The sequence below is a fragment of the Hemicordylus capensis genome, chromosome 2, assembly GCF_027244095.1.
Source record: "Hemicordylus capensis ecotype Gifberg chromosome 2, rHemCap1.1.pri, whole genome shotgun sequence".
Taxonomy (NCBI): domain Eukaryota; kingdom Metazoa; phylum Chordata; class Lepidosauria; order Squamata; family Cordylidae; genus Hemicordylus; species Hemicordylus capensis.
The window spans coordinates 214,826,711-214,850,435 of NC_069658.1; the positions used below are offsets into that span (position 1 = coordinate 214,826,711).

The following is a 23,725-nucleotide window of genomic DNA, read 5'->3' on the forward strand; positions in this document are numbered from 1 at the left end:
CTACTAGGTTAATCCAGCTCTGACGATATGCCTATGAGTGGCTATTAAAAGTAAAGTTGTGCCATCGAGTCAGTGTCAACTCCTGGTGCCCACAGAGCCCTATGGTTGTCTTTGGCAGAATACAAGAGGGGTTGACCATTGCCTCCTCCCGTGCAGTGTGAGATGATGCCTTTCAGCATCTTCCTAGATCGCTGCTGCCCAATATAGGTGTTTCCCATAGTCTGGGAAACATACCAGTGGGGATTCAAACCGGCAACCTCTGGCTTGCTAATGAAGTCATTTCCCCGTTGAGCCATTAGGTGGCTTCCATGACTGGCTATTAGCCATTAGGTAAATAAAGCAACAACAGGAGAGAGGGCATGCCTTCAGCCTCCCAGAGGTAATGGTAAACCCCTCCTGTATTCTACCAAAGACAACCACAGGGCTTTGTGGAACCTGTTAAATTTAAATTTAAAGTTGAACAAGAGCTGAAATAAAATACTGATGAACTCAAACCAGAACGGAATTGAATTATTTTATGGCTTGATGCCCTGATCATGGCCAATGTCTGCTGAAAGACAACTCATCTGCCTTGAATGTGTCTAATTCTTTTTTTAAAAAAAAATCTTTTGACAGGGAATTCCATATTATAATTGGGTGCTATGGGGAGAAGTATTTCCCTTCGCCCTGAACACAGCACAAATTATCAACTGGATGAAGCCCAAGTGGATGAGACAAGTCTAAAACACCGGGGGCTTTTTAGTTTAGAAAGAAGACGACTGCGGAGAGACATGATAGAGGTCTATAGAATCATGCATGGTGTGGATAAAGTGGATAGAGAGAAATTCTTCTCCCTTTCCCATAACAATAGAACCAGGGGTCATCCCATGAAATTGATTGTCGGGAATCTAGGACCAACAAATGGAAGTACTTTTTCACACAACGCATAATCCACTTGTGGAATTCTCTGCCACAAGATAACAACCTGGATGGCTTTAAGAGGGGTTTGGATCACTTCATGGAGGAGAGGTCTATCAACGGCTACTTGTCGGAGAGCTATAGGCCACCTCCAGCCTCAAAGGCAGGATGCCTCTGAGTACCAGTTGCAGGAGAGTGACAGCAGGAGAGAGGACATGCCCTCAACCCGTGCCTGTGGCTTCCAGTGGCATCTGGTGGGCCACTGTGCAAAACAGGATGCTGGACTAGAAGGGCCTTGGGCCTGATCCAGCAGGGCTGTTCTTATATTCTTATGTTCTTAGAACTGTGAAAGACAGAATAATTTCTCTTTCATATTACCATTCATTTTATAAGATAATGATGAAGCCATCCACCCCAGTGTCATTTTCTTTCTGCAAAAAAACCCAAACCCTAAAATATATTTGTCTATAGAGTGTGCACTGTGTCTGGCATGCCATCTGTGAGAACAGATCTGTTTAGAACTGATAACATATTGGCGTTGCTTTAACAGTTTAATGTCAAAAATATCTTGGAGGTTGTGAAGAGAACTTTTGAGCAGATCCTTGTCAAAGCAGAGTTCTGAAGATCATGAGATTTCACCGATAAACCTTTGCAGATATCCGAGGTCTGCTCTTTATGATTGAGCTCTTTCTGAGCAGGGCCCCAACAGTTGATTAGGCCGTTGGCTGAAAATTACAGACTGACTTTCTGTTCTCTTTGGGGCCAGGTTAAAAGATGGAGGAGAGGAGGTATGAATTTTTTTGGGGGGGGTTGTGCATGCTAACATACTAAGCCCCCACCCCCATAAGTGGGACTAATGGAGTCTAGAAGGGATAGTGACTAAGGTTCAGTCAGGCCCTATCAGTTTGGTATGGTAAATAGGTAAAGTGTGCCATCACGTCGATTTTGACTCCTGGTGCCCACAGAGCCCTGTGGTTGTCTTTGGTAGAATACAGGAGGGGTTGACCATTGCCGCTTCCCATGCAGTATGAGATGATGCCTTTCAGCATCTTCCTATATCCAGGGGCATAGGTAGGGGAGAGGGGGCCCGTGTTCATCCCTCTCTCTGGCGGCCTCCCAGAGTGACGGAGATAATAGGGAGGGATGGAGCTGGAGGGCCCTCAGGAACTGGGGGCCCGTGTTCTTTGAACCCTTTCGCTCAATTTTAGCTATGCCCCCGCTATATCGCTGCTGCCCGATATAGTACCAGCGGTGATTCTAACCGGCAACCTTGCTGCTTTCCAACAAAAACCCTTGCAAAGTGGCTTACGCAGCAGAAAAAGTGGTCCCCTGTCCCAAAAGTACTTGGAATATTAAAAGAAACCCATAACTGGTGAGAGATGTAAGTTTTGGGCAGTATAAATAATATAGATAGATAGATAGATAGATAGATAGATAGATAGATAGATAGATAGATAGATAGGAACCCATCAATGGCTGCTGGGAGGGTGTTAGTTATGCTGGGCTGAATTGATTGATTGATTAAATGCCGTCAAGTCGGTGTCGACCACATAGATAGATTCGCTCCAGGATGATCTGTCTTCAACTTGGCCTTGAAGGTCTCTCAGTGGTGCATTCATGGCTGTCGTCATTGAGTCCATCCAACTTGCTGCTGGTCGTCCTCTTCTTCTCTTGCCTTCAATGTTTCCCAGCATTATGGACTTCTCAAGGGAGCTGGGTCTTCGCAGAATGTGTCCGAAGTATGATAGTTTGGGCTGAATAGGTAAAGTTATTCTCTACCTGCTAAATAGAAGAATAAAAAGGTGCCTCTTGGGCCACTTAAGGAGGTTAACCCTGCCTGAGAGAGGTACTTATTTATTATTAGAAACTGTCCAGTCTGTCTTTTCAGCACAAAAGGTTCCCAAAGCAGCTCCTGTAGGAGAAGGAAGGAGAAGATGGCTCCCTGCTCCAAAGAGTCTCCCAATCAAAAAGAGAGAGAGAAGGGAAAGATAAAAATATGCTAAATAAATAAACCGCCCTGTGAAGTAGATTAGGCTGAGAGAGATGTGACTGACCCAGAGTCAACCATTCATGGCTGAATGGGGATTTGAACTTGGGTCTCCCTGGTCCTAGTCCAGCACTCTAACCGCTACACCACGCTGGCTGGTACATCACTAGGTCCCTGGCCATACGAACCACTGATGCAGGGCCTGGGCATGATGTAGCTTTGCCTCCAGCCAGAGGCGACACTTTCGTGAGGCAAGGTGTGGCAGATTACCCAGGTGCTACCAGGGTGGCAAAAATGCCCTACACAACTGCTGTCAGAGCAACCCTTTGGGACCAATCTGATATCTGACCCTTGTTGCAAGCTGTGCTAGGAGCACAAGGACATAGGGAGTTGCCTTATACTGAATCAGGTCTTTGGTCCATCGATCTCAGTATTGTTCACACACTGACCAACAGTGGCTCTCCAAAGTTCTAAGCAGGAGCCCTTTCCCAGCCCTACCTGGAGATGCTGCCAGGGGGTGAACCTGGGGTCTTTGGCATGCAGATGCTCTCCCACTGAGCTATGGCCCCTAGGGAGGTGCACGGAACTGGTTCGGAGGCCCCTTTATGGGCCTCCGAACCGGTCCGAACTCCGGTTCGGAGGCGGGGGATTACTTTAAGGGCAGCGGAGGGTGCACTTACCCCTCCCACCGCTTTCCTGCCACCGGCGCTGCATTGTAAACCAGTCCAGCAGGACGGCAGTGTACCTCCCTGCTGCCCTGTCCCCACAACGGACCGGAAGTAAGCCGAAGTGCCCAGCATGTGGAGGGGTAAGTGCAACTTCCCCCGCCCTTAAAGGCATCGGACTTCCCCACGCCGGTTCTGTGCACATCCCTAAAAGTCCCATCTCTCTCTCTCTCACTCACTCCTGGCAAAGCTTGCAATAAGCGCAAGGAGAAAAGAGAGGCTGCTGGCAACCTTCCCTCCTCCCTGCACCACTTCCAAAGCCTGCAGCATTGGTTTGGAAAAGGCCCTGACTCCCAGGTTTGTGGAGCAAGGCAGCATTTGGTGCCTTGCCTCACGTGCTGCAATGTGTGGGGCTGTCCCACTTCCAGTCCTTTCCGGGCCCCAGAGATTTGGAAATCAAGTTTACCTTCCCTGCTGAGGCCATTTGGAAAAGAAGTGGAGATAGTACTAGAGGCAAAAGCTAATGCCAACAAAAGCATGAATAACGTCTCAGTGTTTTGGTATCTGTTCTTGGGAAGCGGCTGTCCTTGTTTTGCTTTTTTAGAAATGGTATGTGTTTGACATCTCAAGCTGTTTGATTTCATTATTTGCTATGGCTAGGTACAGAGTTTGATAGCTTGCACACGACAGAATTTACTACTGAACTTTGATAGTTGTTTCCAACTTTTATGTGCTTCAACAGAAATGCCTGTGTGTTGTGGTAAAAAAAAAAGGTAAGTAATTAAACTCTACTGAAAGCACAATGTACCTAAATACACAACAAGAGGGTTCCTGCCACATCTGTGCATGAATCTCCGCTCTGCCTTGTTGTCTTCTAAACTGGCCTGTGCTAGAAACAGATGGCTTTCCTGTAGTTCTTTCTGCATTTCTCTCAATGCAGATGTGAGGGATGTGCACACTGTCAGACTTGTCAGTCCTTGCACTGGTAACTCCCTGTTGTAGAATTGCCAGCCCTGTGACATTCCAAGGCTCTACACACAATCAGTGTGTAGAGCCTTAAAACGGCTAATATTATCATGCCCTTATGCAAAACGATGGTGCGGCCACACCTGGAGTAGTGTGTACAATTCTGGTCACCACATCTAAAAAAGGACATTGTAGAACTGGGAAACGTGCAGAAGAGGGCAACTAAGGTGATCAGGGGCCTAGAGCACCTTTCTTATGAGGCAAGACTACAACACCTGGGGCTTTTTCATTTAGAAAAAAGACAACTGCAGGGAGACATGAAAGAGGTCTATAAATTATGCATGATGTGGAGAAAGTGGATAGGGAGAAATTCTTCTCCCTCTCCAATAACTCTAGAACCAGGGGTCATCCCATGAAATTGATTGCCGGGAAATCTAGGACCAACAAACGGAAGTACTTTTTCACACAACGCATAACCAACTTGTGGAATTCTCTGCCACAAGATGTGGTGACAGCCAACGACCTGGATGGCTTTAAGAAGGGTTTGGATAACTTTATGGAGGAGAGGTCTATCATCGGCTACTAGTCAGAGGGCTAAAGGCTACCTCTAGCCTCAAAGGCAGGATGCCTCTGAGTACCAGTTGCAGGGGAGCAACAGCAGGAGAGAGGACATGCCCTCAACTCCTGCCTGTAGGCTTCCAGCAGCATCTGGTGGGCCACTGTGTGAAAAAGGATTCTGGACTAGATGGGCTTCCTTGGGCCTGATCCAGCAGGGCTGTTCTTATGTTCTTAGTGTATAGAGCCTTAAGGGGTTCTGCGGGGAGAGTGGGCTTGACCCACTCTCCCCACAGAGGAGCAGTAATTCGTTGCTGGGCAGCTGATTCCGCTGTTCAGATGAGTGGTGGCCTCATTCGGGCACTCCTGAGGGGTCGGGCACTCCTGAGGGAGCTCTGGGAGTCGGGGAGCGCTGCCATGTGGCGCCCCAGCCCCTGAAGCCCCAGGAATACACAGCCCCAAGTGTGTCTGCCGCGGCTGCGATCATGAAAACAAGGTTAAAGGAGTGCTTTATTTAGGCAGGCTAGCCTCCACTGAACCACCAGGCTCGCCCACAAGCCTGGTGGTTCTCACCATCGATGGAATCCAGGCTGGGCTCCCTTAGCCCAGTTCCCATCAATCGTGAGAATAGCCCTTCCCCGTCTGATGAAAAGTGGTACGCTCTGGACAGTGTTTCACAAACGCATACGCTTATTTGGTAATGCATATTCTTACGAACTCCAAAATTAACATTTTTAAAGTGCAAGTGTTCATGTGTGCTCCTTAGTTTAGTGTGCGTCTAAGGGGGAAGTGTGTCTTAGCTCTCTGATGTTTGGGAAACGCTAGCCTAAGAAGATGAGAGAGAACCTGGAACAGCAGAAAAAGCATTAGGCACACTGAGAATTGGACTGCAGGGGTTTTGTTTCTTTAGTTAAGTATAGCAATAAAGACTGATGCCGTTAGTGCTGGAACAAAGGAAGCTGCCATATACTGAGTCAGACCTTTGGTCCACCTTGCTTAGGAGTGTTTGCACAAACTGGCAGAGGCTTCTCCAAGGTTGCAGGCAGGAGCCTCTCTCAGCCCCATCTGTAGATGCAAAAGAGGGAACTTGGAACTTTCTTCCTCCAAGCATGCAGGTGCTCTTCCTAGAGTGGCCCCATCCCCTAATGGGAATATCTCACAGTGCTCACATGTAGCCTCTCATCCAAATGCAAACCAGAGTGGACCCTGCTTAGCAAAGGGGACAGCTCATGCTTGGTACCACAAAACCAACTCTCCTCTCCTGTTGAAGTTAGGACCAGAAGTGTGTCTGTGCAGACAGAATTTTGTAGCGAGATGCCCCAACTGATGCTTGCATGTGATCTTCATATCTGGCACAATGCAAAGGTATTTTGTTCTCAGGTACAGAACATGTTTCAAGAACTGTTCATTAGCAAATAGCAGTTCCCAGGAGAAATGGGCACAAGTTAAAGATGGCTATAACTACGTTTGCAGTTCAGCATGAGTCTAGTTTTAAAGGGCCCTTGCTGTATTCAGCACTAGGAACCAGAGACGCTCTTACCCTTGGACTTCCAGGTGGACGTCCAGGGCCTCCACACCCATGGGGGCCCCCAAATCCTCTTTAGTCTGTCCCGGGTGGTGTGGTTGCCGTGCCACACTGCACAGCTGAGTGTGACCGTGACCTGCACCAAGCGATGACCTCTGCTTTAGAGACAGAGCAGGGAGTGGGAAAAGAAATATGTGGGATAGAGACATGTTAAGTTGTGTGTTGAACTGTTTCTGCTAATGCATGTTTGCACAAATAGACCTGTTTTATATTCTTACATTCTTGTGAGTTCAGTTGTTTGTGCCCTCAAGAACTCATGTGTTAAAAATACTGTGTGTGTCACGGTGTGTGTGTGTGTGTGTATGATGTTTCAGTTGCAGCGGTGGGGCCCCTCCAAAATTACCTAGGTGCACATCTGCGAGAAACACAAGTGGTCCCTTTCAGGATCAAGCTCTGAATAGGGGAGGGAGACAGTCCTGGAGGGAGGCCAATTGGCTAGTGCCTGTTGCATCACCAAAACACCTCACTGCCATCCCCAGAGAAGTTACTTTTTCAGGGTTTGTATGTTTTTTAAAAATAATGTTGGTCAGCGAATACATTAATAGATATATATGTGGCACTTCAAGGCAGCATTTGGAGAGGAGCAGGAGTGAGGTCTGTCCCAGCTGGTCACAATAAAACATTCACACAAATTATGAAAACAGGAGGCCGCCTGGCTCACAGGATGACTCGAAATTATTACAGGATTTGCATATCACATCTGTTCACATTCTCCCAGGTCCTAGCAGGGACAGATAATTTAGCAGATAAGGAAAAGCTGGGTAGATAACCTCACAGACATAGAAAAGCTGGGAATTGCAATGGTGGGGTTTTTTAAAAATTATTTATTTATTTGTTCGTTTATTTATTTATTTAACATTTATACCCCGCTCTTCCTCCAAGGAGCCCAGAGCGATGTACTACATACTTAAGTTTCTCTTTCACAACAACCCTGTGAAGTATCTCCTTTCCAGCCCTCACCCCATAACCTCCTTGATCCAGGGAAGAAAGGCAGCAACCCGTGAATACATAGACGGTGGGACCTGAAAGCCATAGGAAACAATTCCATGGGCAACTCCGTTGCACACCAAGGCACTTCCAGAATCCCCCTAAGCAAAAGAGAGGAGAGGGGGGAAACTCAGGTTTAGGATGATGTGAAATTAGTTTATTCAGTCATTCAGTCATTCATTCATTCTATTTCTATACCGCCCTTCCAAAAAATGGCTCAGGGCACTTTACATTAAAACAAAACAATTAAAATCAATTAACAACTAAAAACAGAGACTATAAAACACCATAAAACAGTTAAAACATTCAAAACAGTTTAAAAACCATGGAAAACCAGGTTACAGCAAGTTAAAAACATTTACAACAAACTAAAAACCCTGGAAGGCCAGGCCAAACAGATAAGTTTTAAGGGCTCTCCTGAAGGCCAATGATGAATTCAGATTACGGATTTCTGCCAGGAGTGCATTCCAGAGCCCAGGAGCAGCGACAGAGAAGGCCCGCCTCTGAGTCGCCACCAGACGTACCAGTGGTAACTGGAGACGGACCTCCTCAGATGACCTTGACGTGCGGTAGGGATCATGCAGAGAAGAAGGCAATGCTCTCTAAGGTAACCTGGACCATAGCCATCCAGGGCTTTGAAGGTAATAACCCCATCTTTTATGCATGTCCCCTCTCACATAATGTACTCTGTTCATTCGAATTCGGTCATAGATCTATGAACTGCTTTCACAAACAGGACAGCATATCCAGGCCCAGCTGAGAACTCTTCTCCCTAGCACACTGTGCCAGTTTTTAACCTGCTTTGGAAGCCAATTTTTGGCGGATAAAGCCTGACCTGGCATTCTATAGAAGCCCACAATCAACAGCTGCTGCTGGAGCCCGATTATTACCCTCAGGCTGCCTGGAGAGAAAGGAGGGGGCCTAGCTGCCATTTTGCTGGTGGCCACCTCTCTGTGCCTGGGTCCAGCAAGGGGTATGAGGCTGTAGCTCAGTGGTAGTTTCTGCCAGTCATTTCCTGCCTGGAGAACTGCTGCCAGCCAGAGCAGACAATACTGAGTTAGATGGTCTGACTCAGTAGATGGCAACAACTGAATCCGTGAAAGAACTGCTGACTCAGCAAAGCCTAGGTCCAAATAGAAGCGTAATAGAGTAGCCAGGAAGCCTCCCCTGTCCCTGGTTCTAAGGCAGGCTTGATGCAAAGCTGACACCTAAGCTGGCCTCTCTCTCCTCCTGAGGGGCCAGCGTGGTGTAGTGGTGAGAGTGCTGGACTAGGACCAGGGAGACCCGAGTTCAAATCCCATTCAGCCATGAGACTTGCTGGGTGACTCTGGGCCAGTCACTTCTCTCTCAGCCTAACCTACTTCACAGGGTTGTTGTGAGGAGAAACTCAAGTATGTAGTACACCGCTCTGGGCTCCTTGGAGGAAGAGCGGGATATAAAATATAATAATAATAATAATAATAATAATAATAATAATAATAATAAAATAATAATAATAATAATAATTGGGAGGCCCTGAGCAACCTTGCTAACTGAGCAAAGAGGCATCTTTTAAAGAAGTAGTTTTCTTATTTTTAGCAAAGGAAGAGCAACTGGCCCGATCCGGCCTCAGCACCGCATCCCTCCAGGGGCTGTGGCTCATGCCTACTTTATGTTTCTTTCAGCTTGTAGACCCTTAGGGGCAGAGAACTGCCTTGTTTGTTGTATTTCTTCTGTGTAAACTGTTCTGAGAATTTTGGGTGAAAAGTGGTATATACATATTCATAGCAGGAATAGCAACTCTGCCGCTTGCCTGGGCCCTGCACACCATCACCACTGCTCCTGGAGACCTGCGGGAATGATGGAGGGGGGTAGAGGACTAGGGCCAGAGCCCTGTTGGGGGGCAATGGGACGCCACTCGTATGAGGGGTCAACTGAAGAAGTGACAAGCTCTGGCTGCTGGGGGGGGGCGGGCGGTCTGATGGATCTAGGAGGCTTTTGTTGGGGCCTGGAAGTTTTTCACATCCGGCTTTTTAGTTTGCATCTCCTCCAGAATGGAGGGTGTGCGTTCACTAGTCAGCCACATTTACCCCAAGGTCCCTGAGAGCTATCGGGGAGTACTGCACACACAGTTCGGTTTTTAAATCGTGCATTAGAATGTAGCCCAATTTATATCTGTGATTTTAAAAAAACACACCACTTTTTGAGTTAGTTTTGGGGGGCAACTTCGAACTTGCAGTAAAGCCTCGTAGAAAACCTGCGGTGAAGCCTGCTGTCTGGGAAAGCTCCAGGGATTGCAATCAAGCTGTGCTCCTCCTCCTCATAGGATCATAGGAAGCTGCCATATACTGAGTCAGACCCTTGGTCCACCTAGCTCAGTATCGTCTACACAGACTGGCAGCAGCTTATCCAGTGTTGCAGACAGGAATCTCTCTCAGCCCTGTCTTGGAGATGCCACCAGGGAGGGAACTGGGAACCTTCTGCATGGAAGCCTGCAGATGCTCTTCTCAGAGTGGCTCCATCCCCTAAGGAAAATACCTTACAGCACTCACACATCAAGTCTCCCATTCATATGCAACCAGGGCGGACCCTGCTAAGGGGACAAGTCATGCTTACTGCCACAGTACCAGCTCTCCTCTCTAAAATTCAGGATGTCATGTTAGGAACATAGGAAGCTGCCATATACCGAGTCAGACCATTGGTCTATCTAGTTCAGTATTGTCTTCACAGACTGGCAGCAGCTTCTCCAAGGTTGCAGGCAGGAATCTCTCTCAGCCCTACCTTGGAGATGCTGCCAGGGAGGGAACTTGGAACCTAGATGCTCTTCCCAGAGCAGCTTCATCCCCTGAGGGGAATATCTTGCAGTGCTTACACATCAAGTCTCCCTTTCATATGCAACCAGGGCAGACCCTGCTTAGCTAAGGGGACAAGTCATACTTGCTACCACAAGACCAGCTCTCCTTTCTTCTCCTAAAGCAGACCTGTTCAACAGGCCCCTCAGCTGTTTATGGACTACAACTCCCATAATCCCCAGCCACAGTGGCCAATAGCCAAGGATTATGGGAGTTGTAGGCCAGCATCTAAAGGAGGGCCAAAGTTGAGCAGCCCTGTCCTAGAGGGTCTCCTGTCCTGGATGGGTCCTGCCACCAACATTTCCCACACACCCCACACTCTTGAACCAACACAATAGAAAGAAGCAGACTTAGGCTAGACATTAGGAAAGATTTCCTGACTACAAGAGTTATTTGACAGGGGAACAGTAGTGGGTTCTCCTTCACAGTAGGTTTTCAAGCAGAGACCACCTGCTAGGGATTCTGTGTAGCAGATTCCTACAGTGAGCAGGAGGGTGGGACTCAAGGACCTCCAAGGAGAGGAGAGCTGGTCTTGCGGTCTTTCCTACAACACACGTCCACTGAGCTATTCTTTGAGATGAAACTTTAGATTTACCTATACAAACATGACTTGTCCCCTTAGCTAAGCAGGGTCCACCCTGGCTGCATATGAAAGGGAGACTTGATGTGTGAGCACTGCAAGATATTCCCCCTTAAGGGGATGGAGCCGCTCTGGGAAGAGCATCTAGGTTCCAAGTTCCCTCCCTGGCGGCATCTCCAAGATCGGGCTGAGAGAGATTCCTGCCTGCAGCCTTGGAGAAGCCACTGCCAGTCTGTGAAAACAATACTGAGCTAAATGGACCAATGGTCTGACTCAGTATATGGCAGCTTCCTAGGGTCCTATCAGACTCCAAAATCCCGTGAGTTTAACTCCTGAAGCCTCCTCCCCAAGGGAAGCCTCTGGCTGGTTAAGCTTTGCATGGTAGGGGAAAGAGGACGACAAAACGGAAGCACTCACGTTGCTGACATCACAGAGCCTGGCGCGGTTCCCCGCACACATCATCTCGTCTGTGAGCTCTGGGAAGAACTGGAGGCATGTCCTGCGGCTGGGCGTGGTGACGTTGGTCTCGAACAGTTTGGATGAAGGTGCCCACCTGGCGTCGATGCGGCCCCATCCCGCTACAAAACAGCGCGTGCCCTTGGGGAGGAAGTTGTCGGTCTTCGGCAGAGGAAGGAGCTGGACGTACTGGTTGAGCTCAGCTTCGCGTTCCAGCTTTGAGAAAGGAAGGGCGGAGGATATTTATTCTAGGCCACTCTTTTCAGTCTGCTAGCAAAGTTAAAACGGGGAACCTGCTACATAGGGGCATAGGAAGCTGCCATATACTGAGTCAGACTATTGGTCAACCTAGCTCAGTATTGTCTTCACAGACTGGCAGCGGCTTCTCCAAGGTTGCAGGCAGGAATCTCTCTCAGCCCTATCTTGGAGATGCTGCCAGGGAGGGAACTTGGAACCTTCTGCTCTTCCCAGAGCGGCTCCATCCCCTAAGGGGAATATCTTTCAGTGCTCACACTTCTAGTCTCCCACTCAAATGCAACCAGGGCAGACCCTGCGTAGCTAAGGAGACAAGTCATGCTTGCTACCACAAGACCAGCTCTCCTTCCTCCTCCCTACGCCTAGAGATCTGCTTTGAGAGGAGGGCTGCACAGCTTCGGCTCTCCCACCATACCTGACCACTGGCCACTACGGCTGGGGATGATGGGATCTGTAGTCCAAGAAGAGCTGGAGGGCCAAAGTTGTGAAGCCCTGTTTCAATGCAAGAATTCCATGCCCTCTTAGGAATCTACTCCCAATGTTCCTGCAGGAGTTACTGACCTGGATGTGGCTCCTGACCGGAAGGAAGCCAACACAGAACTATGACATACAGAGCCCGTTCGCACAATTGAGTGAGAGGGCTACCAGGCAGGCAGTGGGGAAGGCTGCTTAAACCTACCTACCCTGCAGACAACCACTCCGCCGTTGCTGGGCGTGCATGCCCAGACGATCCCAGACGTGCATGCCCAGATGACCACATGCCCAGACGATCCTCCGGTGCCCCAGGCAATGTGGAGGGTCAGGGGCTGGGACGCATCCCATAATGCTCCACGTGATGTGCAGGGCATTGTGGGGATCCCTGCAGCGCCTGTCCCTGCTACAGAGCTAGCTAAAAGGAGCTGGCGCTGCACACAATTAAGAAAACAGGGAGCCTCGTTTAGGAGGCAGGATTCTCCATGGGGTTAGGCGGCACGTGCGAACAGCCTCACGGAGGTGCAGCGGCCCAGTGTGAGGGGGGATTCTGCTGTGGCGATGCCTCCGAGGTGGTTGGGTCACGAGGTCACAGCTGCTTGCTCGGGTGTGGCTGAATTAGAATCGGACGGGAAGGCGGGGAAATGCAGAGCAGTGGATCACTCAGAGACACAGTATGCAGGCTTCTCTGTGGGAGCCCTCTTGGGAACCAAAGGAGGCTTTAATGTATCCCCATGGGCCGGCAAGCTAGCCACTCACATGTGCTCTCTAGGGGACCCTGGTTCATTATTATGGAATCGCTGCTGGAGATGAAACAAGACCCATAATGGATTGGTCCCCAATGTCATAAGCACAGTGGGCTCCAGAAGCAGTTTAACAAACTCATAATGTGCATTATTTCCTACACATTGAGGCTATTCTCACGAACAGCGAAAATCGGGCTAGGAGAGCCTAGCCCTATTTTTGCTGGTCGTGTAAACCACTGGGCTTGCAGGCGAGCCCGGTGGCTTACAAGCGGGTAACCCACTGAATTGCCCCTGCCCTTAAAGCGGGTTTGCGGAGCGAGCACTCCGCAAGTTTTTTTATGTGTGTGTTGCTGTGGCGCGACTCCGTGCTGCAGCAACTCACAAGTAGACGCCCAACCAGGAGGCTAAAAAACAGCCTCCCGGCTTGCGGGGTCTTTCCAAGGCATGCCGGAACTTCAGCGGACCACATGGCCCCTGAACTCCCAAGCCCCCACGGGCTCCGTGACGGAGCCGGCAGTCATGTGGGCGGCTGCTGCGGCTGCCCAGGGAGGGCTTACTGATCGTCTGCAGGGAGAGCGGGCTTAGCCCTCTCTCCCCGCAAACCCGATTTGGCTCTTCTCACTTGATCATGAGAAGAGCCTCACTCTCTGCTATACATTGAGTTCATTCACACAATCAAAAACTGTGTCCTACCCAGGTTTGGGAGCTGTGTGCGTTCCAAATTGTTGGTTCTGTGGAAGCAAAGTAGGAATAAAACCTGGGTAGAAGTGATTGTGTGGAAGCAAGCTTGGTAGGAGGGATAGCTCCCCAGGTTTTCCTCCTCCCTTGCTTCCACACAATCACTTCTATCCAGGTTTTCCTCCTCCCTTGCTTCCACACAACTGAAAATTGGGAGCACACACAGCTCCCAAACCCGGGTAGAACACCATTTTTGATTGTGCGAATGTCCTCACGATCTTCTACGCGTTTCTTTCCCCCTTTCCGATGCAGCTATCTATCAGGAGTTCCAGCACACCCCTCTCACAGTGACTTTGGCAGAAATGCTGCCTAGAACTTCCTATTGCTGAGCCGTCTCCAACTTATATTCAAAGAGGTGGTGAGGAATGAGGCACCAGCTGGTGGCCGTTCGTTCCCCTTTCCCGCTTACCTTCAGCAAAAGGATGTCATTAAACGGTGTGCCGTACACGATCTTATACCCTGGATGTGGGTGGGAGCTTTCGACTGCCAACACTTGCTGGGTATCTTCTACGGCATCCAAATCATGAGCTCCCAGAATGACTGAGATGTCTCTGCGCACAGTAACGGAAACACAAAAGGGCAGGGCTGATTCCAAGCTCTGGCCTGCAACTGTTTGCACCAAATGCCTTTTGCACCGTCGTGATGGACTTTCACCCAGAACTCCAAAACCACTGCTCTTTATCTTCTTGTGCCACACTCATGGATGCCGCCGCCCCCCCACCGCAGGGTGTCCCAAGGCGTGGCGCCACCTGAGGCCGGGTGCCAAACGTTGCATTGCCCCACAACCCTGATGGGGCCTGTTCCCTTCCAGAACTGACCCTTGCAAGCATTGCACAGGTTATGAGGGGAGGTGCTCCTTGCAGAACTGCTGTGATGGCAGCTGGTGGGGCCCCAGAAATCTGCTGCCTGAGGCGACCGCCTTACCTCACCTCATGAAAGGGTCGCCCCTGCTCCACCCCTTCTTACAGACAGTGGCTGCCACCTGATGGGCGTTTGGGGCTCAAGGTAGCAACTTACCCATTGCAGTGGGCGGCACTCATCACCCACTGGGGGGCGATTAGGAACCCTCCACAGCCAAAATTTCCATCCACTTTCAGGGCTGCTGCATAAGGTCGCGAGTGAGGCGTGGCTTCATGTCCTCCAACAATCTGGCTGCGTAGAGTGCCTGGGAGACACAGAAGCGTGCATTTTGGGTTTCCTTTGTTTGAGGCTTGTCAACCTGTCTTTCATGATTTTATCTAATTTTTCTTTAAAGGGCTGTCTAAGCTATTGGCCAAACCTGTACCTTGTGGTAAGAGCTGGACTTGTGGTAGCAAGCAAACATCACTCCCTTTACTGAGCAGGGCCCACCCTGGTTTGCATTTGAATGGGAGACTACATGTGCGAGCACGGTAAGATATTCCCCTTAGGGGTCTGGGCTGCTTGGGGAAGAGCACCTCCTTGCTTGCAAATGCAGAAGGTTCCAAGTTGCCTCCCTGGCATCATCGCCAAGATAGATCTGAGAGAGACTCCTGCCTGCAACCGTGGAGAAGCCGCTGCTGCCAGTCTGTGTAGACAATACTGAGCTAGCTGGACCAAGGGTCTGACTCAGTATAAGACAGCTTCCTGTGTGCCTAAAGGATTTCCATTATGTATCCTACGAAGAACAGAGTAGGATCATAATGTGAGAATTATCACATCATTCCTTAATAGCAACTCTCGAGGCTGGAGCAGAAGCATCTATTACTCACCACCAGATGCCAACTGGATGCACGATAGTGCTGTAAGGAAGAAGCACAGACTCCGAAGCGGCTCCATTTCTGCCTCCTCCAGAACCACTGGACCAAGATAACGTTTGCCCTCTTCCTACGTCTCTACATTTTATAGACCCGCCAGTGCTGGTTGGGAACTGCGTGGCGTGGCTTCCTCATCTTCCTGCTCCTGTATCTACGATCTCTTCAGGGCTCGCAGCAATGATCAGTACAAAGATTACTTTCTTGGAAAGGATGTTGGGGAGATAATAGCAGTCAGGAGGACCACGGAGTAGAGTTTCAGTTGGGCAGTGAGTACATGGTTAATAAGGAACGGTTGCAATGGAAGTTGCTCATATGCCAAGTGGCATTGACGAGGCACCTCTGTGGTCTGCTCTGGAAATTTACCAACAGTGTTGTGCAATAGACAATCTGGCAGCTGTTCACATCAATACTGTCAAGTCCTTAGATGACAACTCTGAGTTAACCCTCCCCCCACCAGAGAAAGAGAGAGAGAGAGAGATTATTATTTATTTATTCAATTTCTATACTGCCCTTCCAAAAATGGCTCAGAGCGGTTTACACAGAGAAATAATAAGTAAATAAGATGGATCCCTGTCCCCAAAGGGCTCACAATCTAAAAAGAAAAATGAGATAGACACCAGCAACAGTCACTGGAGGGGTACTATGCTGGGAGTGGATAGGGCCAGTTACTCTCCCTCTGCTAAATAAAGAGAATCACCACGTTAAAAGGTGCCTCTTTGCCCAGTTAGCAGGGGTGATAGACAGACAGACAGACAGATAGATAGATAGATAGATAGATTATTATTTATTTATTCAATTTCTATACTGCCCTTCCAAAAATGGCTCAGGGCGGTTTACACAGAGAAATCATAAATAAATAAAATGGCTCTCTGTCCCCAAAGGGCTCACAATCTAAAAAGAAAAATGAGATAGACACCAGCAACAGTCACTGGAAGTACTATGCTGGGGGTGGATAGGGCCAGTTACTCTCCCCCTGCTCAATAAAGAGAATCACCACGTTAAAAGGTGCCTCTTCGCCCAGTTAGCAGGGATGATAGATAGATAGATAGATAGATAGATAGATAGATAGATAGATAGATAGATAGATAGATAGATATGCCCACTCTGGACTAAAACTTAACCTCTGCCTTATAATTTTACTCATACCTGAGAAAACATCTGTCTAAAATGAAAGAACATGTCATTTTGGCACCACCAGAACAAAATATTTGAAGGGGCCTTTTCAGTTGCTGCCCCACTTCTTTGGAACTCTCTTCCCCTTCAGATTTGTTGAGCCCCTTCCTTACTGATTTTTAAATCTCTGTTGAAGACTTTTCTTGTTTGCCAGGCTTTTGCCCTGTAGTTTACTTATTTGTTTTTGATTTTTTTGAGTTAGTTACTTTAGTTTTTAACTTAGAATGTAATTTTTAGTGTTGTTTTGATTTGCATGTTTTTGTGTACCTCCCGGAGTCTTCGGAGTGGGCAGTATATTAAATCTTTCAAATAAACAAATAAATAAATAAAATATGGTGGGCAGGACCACCATAAGTGAAAATATGTCCCCCCTAGACCCACAACCATTCCAACAGAGAGGGGAAACACTTTTTTTGATATAAGAAGGGGTCATGTTATACCACCTGGAAGGGGTCATATACCACCTATGGAAAGGTTTTTAAGAATTCTCCTTAATTCGGGCTGAGGTCGAAGCCACTGTCTTCCATTTCCAGATCTTGTTCCCTAGCAGATCCCTAATAATCTGCTGTAGATCATTTCCCCAGCTCGGCTTAAGGCCAATTAAAGGATTATTCATTTGATTTATTATAATATCATACAACTTAGAAATTAGGCCTTTAGAGGACTCTGGAATGTCTAGTAGTAATACTTCAAACATAATCAGTTTTCTATTAGCTTACTTTATTATATCCGGATGAAAAATATATGACTTAAACTGAAGGAAATTCGGCCAGGAGCAATGCATACTCATAAACTTCGCTTGTGTTGGAGCATTCTAAATCGATTGGTTTATCCAAATAATAGAAGCCGTAGTGATAATGGTAGTTGTGGTGGGACATTAACACAAAGGAAGAGAGTTTGGAGAGGCCCAGTGGGTTTAGGCTGTGAAATCCACCCTTGGGGATCTATCACTCTCATCACCAAAAGCCTGCCAATCTCCAGCTTCGTCTTGCAGAAGGGCAATGGAGTGTCTGGCTCCAGGCCAGGGGCTACTACGCCTTTAAGGCTCTCCTCACTTCAGGAAGGGGGCAGAGACTGGGAAAGGTGGCCAAGTCAGAGGAGGAGATAAGGCCTTGGCTGGATTTGGGAACTCACTGAACAATCTGCTCCCTGGGATCTGTCCAGAGTGCTGAAGTACCTGTCTGGTTGCTCTTGGTCTCTACTATGTCTAAGCATGGGCAGACTTAAGGTTGGTGGGAGCTCTATTTATATCTCTCTATGTATCTATCTATATTATATTTTATATCCTGCTCTCCCTCCAAGGAGCCCAGAGCGGTGTACTACATAGTTAAGTATCTCCTCACAACAACCCTGTGAAGTAGGTTAGGCCGAGAGAGAAGTGACTGGCCCAGAGTCACCCAGCTAGTACCATGGCTGAATGGGGATTTGAACTCGGGTCTCCCCGGTCCTAGTCCAGCACGCTAACCACTACACCACACTGGTGCTCTCGCTCTCTCTCTCTCTCTCTCTCTATATATATATATATATATCTCTTAGGTGTACCTGTTACTAATCCCATGTGTGGCAGCTCTCGTGAGAGTTCGCAAGCAAGCTGCCAGTAGGGGAGGAGGAAAGCAGAGGCACTGGAGGTGAGGCAGGAACTAACGGCGGTGTGTGTGTGTGTGGGCGGGGGGCAAAACAGCAGTGTGGGGGAGAGGGGAGAAAATGGCAATGGCAGCAGCAGAGGGAGAAAATGGTAACAGTGGTGGCAGGGGCAGGCGGGGAGAAAATGACGGCAGCAGGCAAGAAAGCGGCAGAGGGTGTGGGAACAAAGAAGTGGCGGCGGTGGGCTGGGAAAGAAAGCAGCGGCAGGGGAAACTAGAGATGCAGATGCTCAGCACCCGGCCCAGCTAGTTGTTGCTGTTGTTGTTATTTAACTGCAGCCTTGGGCACCACCAGAACAAAAAAGGATTATTGGGAAATTCTTCAAGGAGTCAGTCACAAAATATTGGCTTGAGGAGGCAGAACCTCCTGAATTTATGGGAGAACTTTGATGCAGGACAGGAGGGGAGTGAGAGAAGAAACAAGAGAGAATTTTTTTAAAATTTTTTATTTATGTTATGTTATTTAACATATTTGTATACCGCCCACTAAAAAAGTCTCTAGGCAGTTTACAGCAATAAAACAAACCAAGAAATATTAACAGTTAATATATATAAAACGATCAAATTAAAATACCCATAAAAACTACCAAATAGCTAAAAAGCTTGGCTGGAGAGATGTGTCTTTAGTTGTTTCCTAAAAGCCTACAGACAGCCATCTAATGGCGCAGTGGGAAATCTTGACTAGCAAGCCAGAGGTTGCCGGTTCAAATCCCCACTCGTATGTTTCCCAGACTATGGGAAACACCTATATCGGGCAGTAGCAATATAAGAAGATGCTAAAAAACATAATCTCATACAGCGCAGGAGTTGATGGCAATGGTCAACCTCTCCTGTATTCTACCAAATAAAACCACAGGGATATGTGGTCGCCACAAGTTGACACCGACTCGACGGCACAATCTTTCCTTTACCTTTAAAAGCCTACAGGGATGGAGCAGCTCTAATCTCAGCAGGAAGTGCTGAAAATGAATTCTTTTCCCTCTCACACAACACTAGAACCAGGGGTCACTCCATGAAATTCATTGCCAGGAGGTCTAGGACCAACAAATGGAAGTACTTTTTCACACAACGCGTGATCCACTTGTGGAACTCTCTGCCACAGGAGGTGGTGACAGCCAACAACCTGGCTGGCTTTAAGAGGGGTTTGGATGACTTCATGGAGGAGAGGTCTATCAATGGCTACTAGTCAGAGGGCTATAGGCCACCTCCAGCCTCAAAGGCAGGATGCCTCTTAGTACCAGTTGCAGGGGAGTCACAGCAGGAGAGAGGGCATGCCCTCAACTCCTGCCTGTGGCTTCCAGCGGCATCTGTTGGGCCACTGTGCAAAACAGGATGCTGGACTAGATGGGCTTCCTTGGGCCTGATCCAGCAGGGCTGTTCTGATGTTCTTGCATTTTGGCAGTACTTAGATAAATAAATCTGGTGGGTCACTGTGTGAAACGGGATGCTTGACTAGATGGGCCTTCTAGGGCTGGATTCAGCAGGGCTGTACTTATGCTCACTTGAAGACAGAGGGGCTATTCTGACGACTGGCAAAAATCGGGCTAGGCTTTTTGCCGATTGTAAGAACTACCGGGCTCAGCTGCGAGCCTGGTGGTTCTGGAGCAGGTAACCCGCTCAAGAACTAGGGGTGTGCACAGAACCGTGGAGCACTGACGGGGGGGGACTTTACTTACTCCTCCCAACAACCGCGCCGTATTTCCTAGAGCAATCGGGCGGCAGGATACCTCCCTGCCGCCCGCTTCAATCCCCGCTTGGCTGTGGCTCCTCCTGAAGTATTCAGAATCAGGCGGCAGGATACCTTCCTGCCGCCCCCTTCAAAACCCCGCTCGGCTGGCGGCCGCCCCCTTCAAGACCCCTGCTGCCCCCAAGACCCCTGCTGCCCCCTTCTCCCCAGTGCCCCATTGCAAAGAGGCGGCAGGAGAACTCCCTGCCACCCCTTTGCCTGCTCGGCTGCAAATGGCTTCTAAGAAGGGAGTTCTCCTGCCGCCCAGTTTCTAAAAGGAGCAGTAAAGGCCCCCCCGTCCTTATTGGAACCCCCCACCGCATCTTCCCGAACCGAACCACCCCATGTCCGGACCGGTCTGGAGGCCTTTAGAATGGCCTCCGAACCGGTCCATGCACATCCCTATCAAGAACCCCTGCCCTAAAACCAGGTTTGCAGAGCGAGCGCTCTGCAAACCTGGTTTTAATAATCATGAGTAGCCACGGTGTGGCTTTGCGCTACGCCTACTCATGAGGAGACCCCCAGAGGGGAGGCGAAAAACCCCCTCCTGGCTCCGGGGGTCTCGCCAGCATGCCCTGTGCGCTAGCCCAATTGGCCCCCACTCCCCCTAGCCCCCGCCGGCTCCATCTCGCTCACCCTGCAAAACCGGGTCTCACGGATCGTGAGACCTGGCTCAGAGGGATGGAGAAAGGGTCAGCCACGTCTCTGCTTAGCCAGCTAATCAGATTTGCAATATTGGCTGGAAGGAAAGGGAGGGAGAAGCAAAGCAAACCCAAGTGCCTGGAGAACTACTCCAGAAATGCCCAGAAGCTACCAGTCGCTCCCAAAGTACCCAACCCCTGCTCCTGTCATAAGCAATCCTTGCATCTTGAGGGGCAGCTGTTATCAGCAACTACAGATTTCTTTAAGAGAATCCCTTCCTTCCTTCCAAACACCCACAAATTCAGCCTTACCAGGATTGGGCCCCTGCCCTGCCTTCTGAACCAGCCACTGCCAGTCTGTAATCTGGTAATGGAGTGAGTCTCTTGAAGGTCTAGACGATGTTGCTGCTGCTGCTGCAGCGACCATATATTCATTTTATCATATTCTTCCTCCAAGGAGCTCAAGGTGATGTGTATTTTATCCTCCCAACAATCCTGTGAGCTGCAGGTTAGGCTGAGAAACAGGTGACAGGCCCAAAGTCAACCATCAGTAAAAGATTTAAACCCATGGATAGTGTCCAAGTGAAAAACCCTTAACAAAAAACCCCGAACAACTTACCCATAGGGACATGCATACATAGGAAACTGCTTTATACCCGGCCAGACCTTTGGTTCATCTTGCTCAGGATTGCCTACACTAGGGCTTGACAAATCCCAGGCAGCAAGGAGCCACGGTGTCTAGAAATCTAACCATGGCACTATCCTGGGAATACAGTCATCCCTTGCCAACCGTGAGGGTTCCATTTCGGGAAAACCTCGTGGTTGGCAAATTCACGGTTGGAGAGCCATTGAAAGCAATGGCAGGCAGGGGGGTAGGGGAATTGTGGTCGAGAAAAGACTGCAAAATATACTAAAAAAATGGGGGGGGTCCTCCCAAATCACCAGGAGTCAGTGAGGAGTGAAGGGGACCCCTGAAAATGACCCCAACCCCCAAAAATCATGACCCCTGAAAATCACCCCCCCAAAAAACCCAAAATTGGGGTGGTGATGGTGTTTCACCAAACCGCAGATACTCAGGTTGCAGTTGGTGAGACCTGCCACAATTTCCTGGTCACGGATACTCAAAACCGCGTTTGGAAAAAGTTGGCAAGGGATGACTGTATTGTATATACTAAAAAAAAAAAAAAAAGGCTATCCTCACAATATTTGGGTTCCTTATCAGGCCCTTTAACTTGTATATAGCCCCATAATTTGTACATAGCACCCTCTCTTGTGAGTTGGCATCTATTTTTTCATTAAACTCATAAGAAGAGCCCTGCTGGATCAGGCTCAAGGTCCATCCAGTCCAGCATTGTGCCCTTTGCTAAGCAAGGTCTGCCCTGGTTTGCAATCAAATGGGAGACTATATGCGAGCACTGTAAGATATTCCCCTGAGGGGATGGGGCCGCTCTGGGAAGAGCATCTGCAGGCTTGCATGCAGAAGGTTCCAAGTTCCCTCTCTGGACTCTCCAAGATAGAGCTGAGAGAGACTCCTGACTGCAACCTTGGAGAAGCTGCTGCCAGTCTGTGAAGACATTACTGAGCTAGATGGACCAATGGCCTGACTCAGTATATGGCAGCTTCCTGTGCCTCTGAGGAGCCCACACGCAAGAGGTGAGGGCATGCCCTCCCTCCTGCTGTTGCTCCCCTGCAACTGGAATTTAGAAGCACCCTGCCTCTGTGCCTGGCCTATAGCCCTCAGACTAGTCGCCATTGATAGACTTGTCCTCCATGAATTTGTGCCCCCTGGCTCTGCCCTAACTTACCTATCCTTTTGTCCAAACCTATCTTACTAAGAGACTCTAGTAACAGGATCTGACCCTTCACTTGATGGGAAAAGGCTGGAGCAGTTGGTGCTGAAACACACCGTCATGATTGACTCCAGAGCTGAGCAACTAGCAAAAGCGGTATATACATTTCAAAAGCGGAGTATAAATATTGGTAGTCGTAGATGTGGGACATTAACACAAAGGAAGGGAGCTTGGAGAGGCCAAGTAGGTTGAGGCTGTGAAATGCAGAGACCTCATACTTGGGCCCTAACATGTGCTGCATGGCTGAATTCAGGTGTTGAATCAAATTAGATGGAGTTTCTTCAGTTCATCTGACTAAGGGAAGATAATGGTAGCTGTCGTCAGATAACTGAAGGGTTGCCAGATAGGAGGCAGACCAAACTTGCTCTCTGTTGCACATGATGGCAGTACGGGAGTCAATGTGTTGAAACAGCAAGGAAGCAGATTCAGGCTAGACATTTATTTATTTATCTATCTATCCTATTTCTATACCGACAGATATGTACATTTCTAGGCGGTGTACAACATTTAAAATATTTAAAATTCATAGATTAAAATACATGACAATAAAAACAATAGAATAAAATCGTTGTTGTTGTTGTTACATTTATGTCCCGCTCTTCCTCCAAGGAGCCCAGAGCAGTGTACTACATGCTTAAGTTTCTCTTTCACAACAACCCTGTGAAGTAGGCTAGGCTGAGAAAGAAATGACTGGCCCAGAGTCACCCAGCAAGTCTCATGGCTGAATGGGGATTTGAACTCGGGTCTCCCCGGTCCTGGTCCAGCACTCTAACCACTAAAATGATTTTTTTAAAGCCTGCCAAAGTCTTGAGGGTCTTCCTGAAAACAAACAGAGAAGGAGATGCTCTTATTTCAGCAGGGAGCATATTCTAAAGCCCTGGGGCAGCCACAGAGAAAGCTCAGTCCTGGGTCGCCACCAAACGAGCTAGTGGCATCTGTAACCAGACCTCTCCAGAAGATTGTAACAGGAGGCAGGGTTTATGACAAAGGAGGCCCTCTCTTTAATAGAAACATAGGGAGCTGCCATATACTGAGTCAGACCATAGGTCCATCTCGCTCAGTATTGTCAACACAGACTGGCAGCGGCTTCTCCAAGGTTGCAGGCAGGAGTCTCTCTCAGTCCTATCTTGGAGATGCCAGGAAAGGCACTTGGAACCTAGATGTTCTTCCCAGAGCAGCTCCATCCCCTGAGGGGAAT

General features: G+C 48.7%; 1 protein-coding gene across 1 annotated transcript; it reads right to left on the reverse strand.

Moving 5' to 3' along the window:
* Positions 1-7,459: 7,459 nt before the first annotated feature.
* Positions 7,460-15,553, reverse strand: LOC128346716 (mast cell protease 1-like). Its single transcript, XM_053300315.1, has 5 exons — positions 15,450-15,553; positions 14,737-14,884; positions 14,129-14,270; positions 11,471-11,725; positions 7,460-7,743 (listed from the first exon to the last, which is right to left on the reverse strand). Exons 1-5 carry the CDS (start codon positions 15,514-15,516, stop codon positions 7,612-7,614), a joined length of 744 nt encoding a protein of 247 aa, XP_053156290.1. The 5' UTR covers positions 15,517-15,553; the 3' UTR covers positions 7,460-7,611.
* Between the last annotated feature and the right edge of the window lie 8,172 nt (positions 15,554-23,725).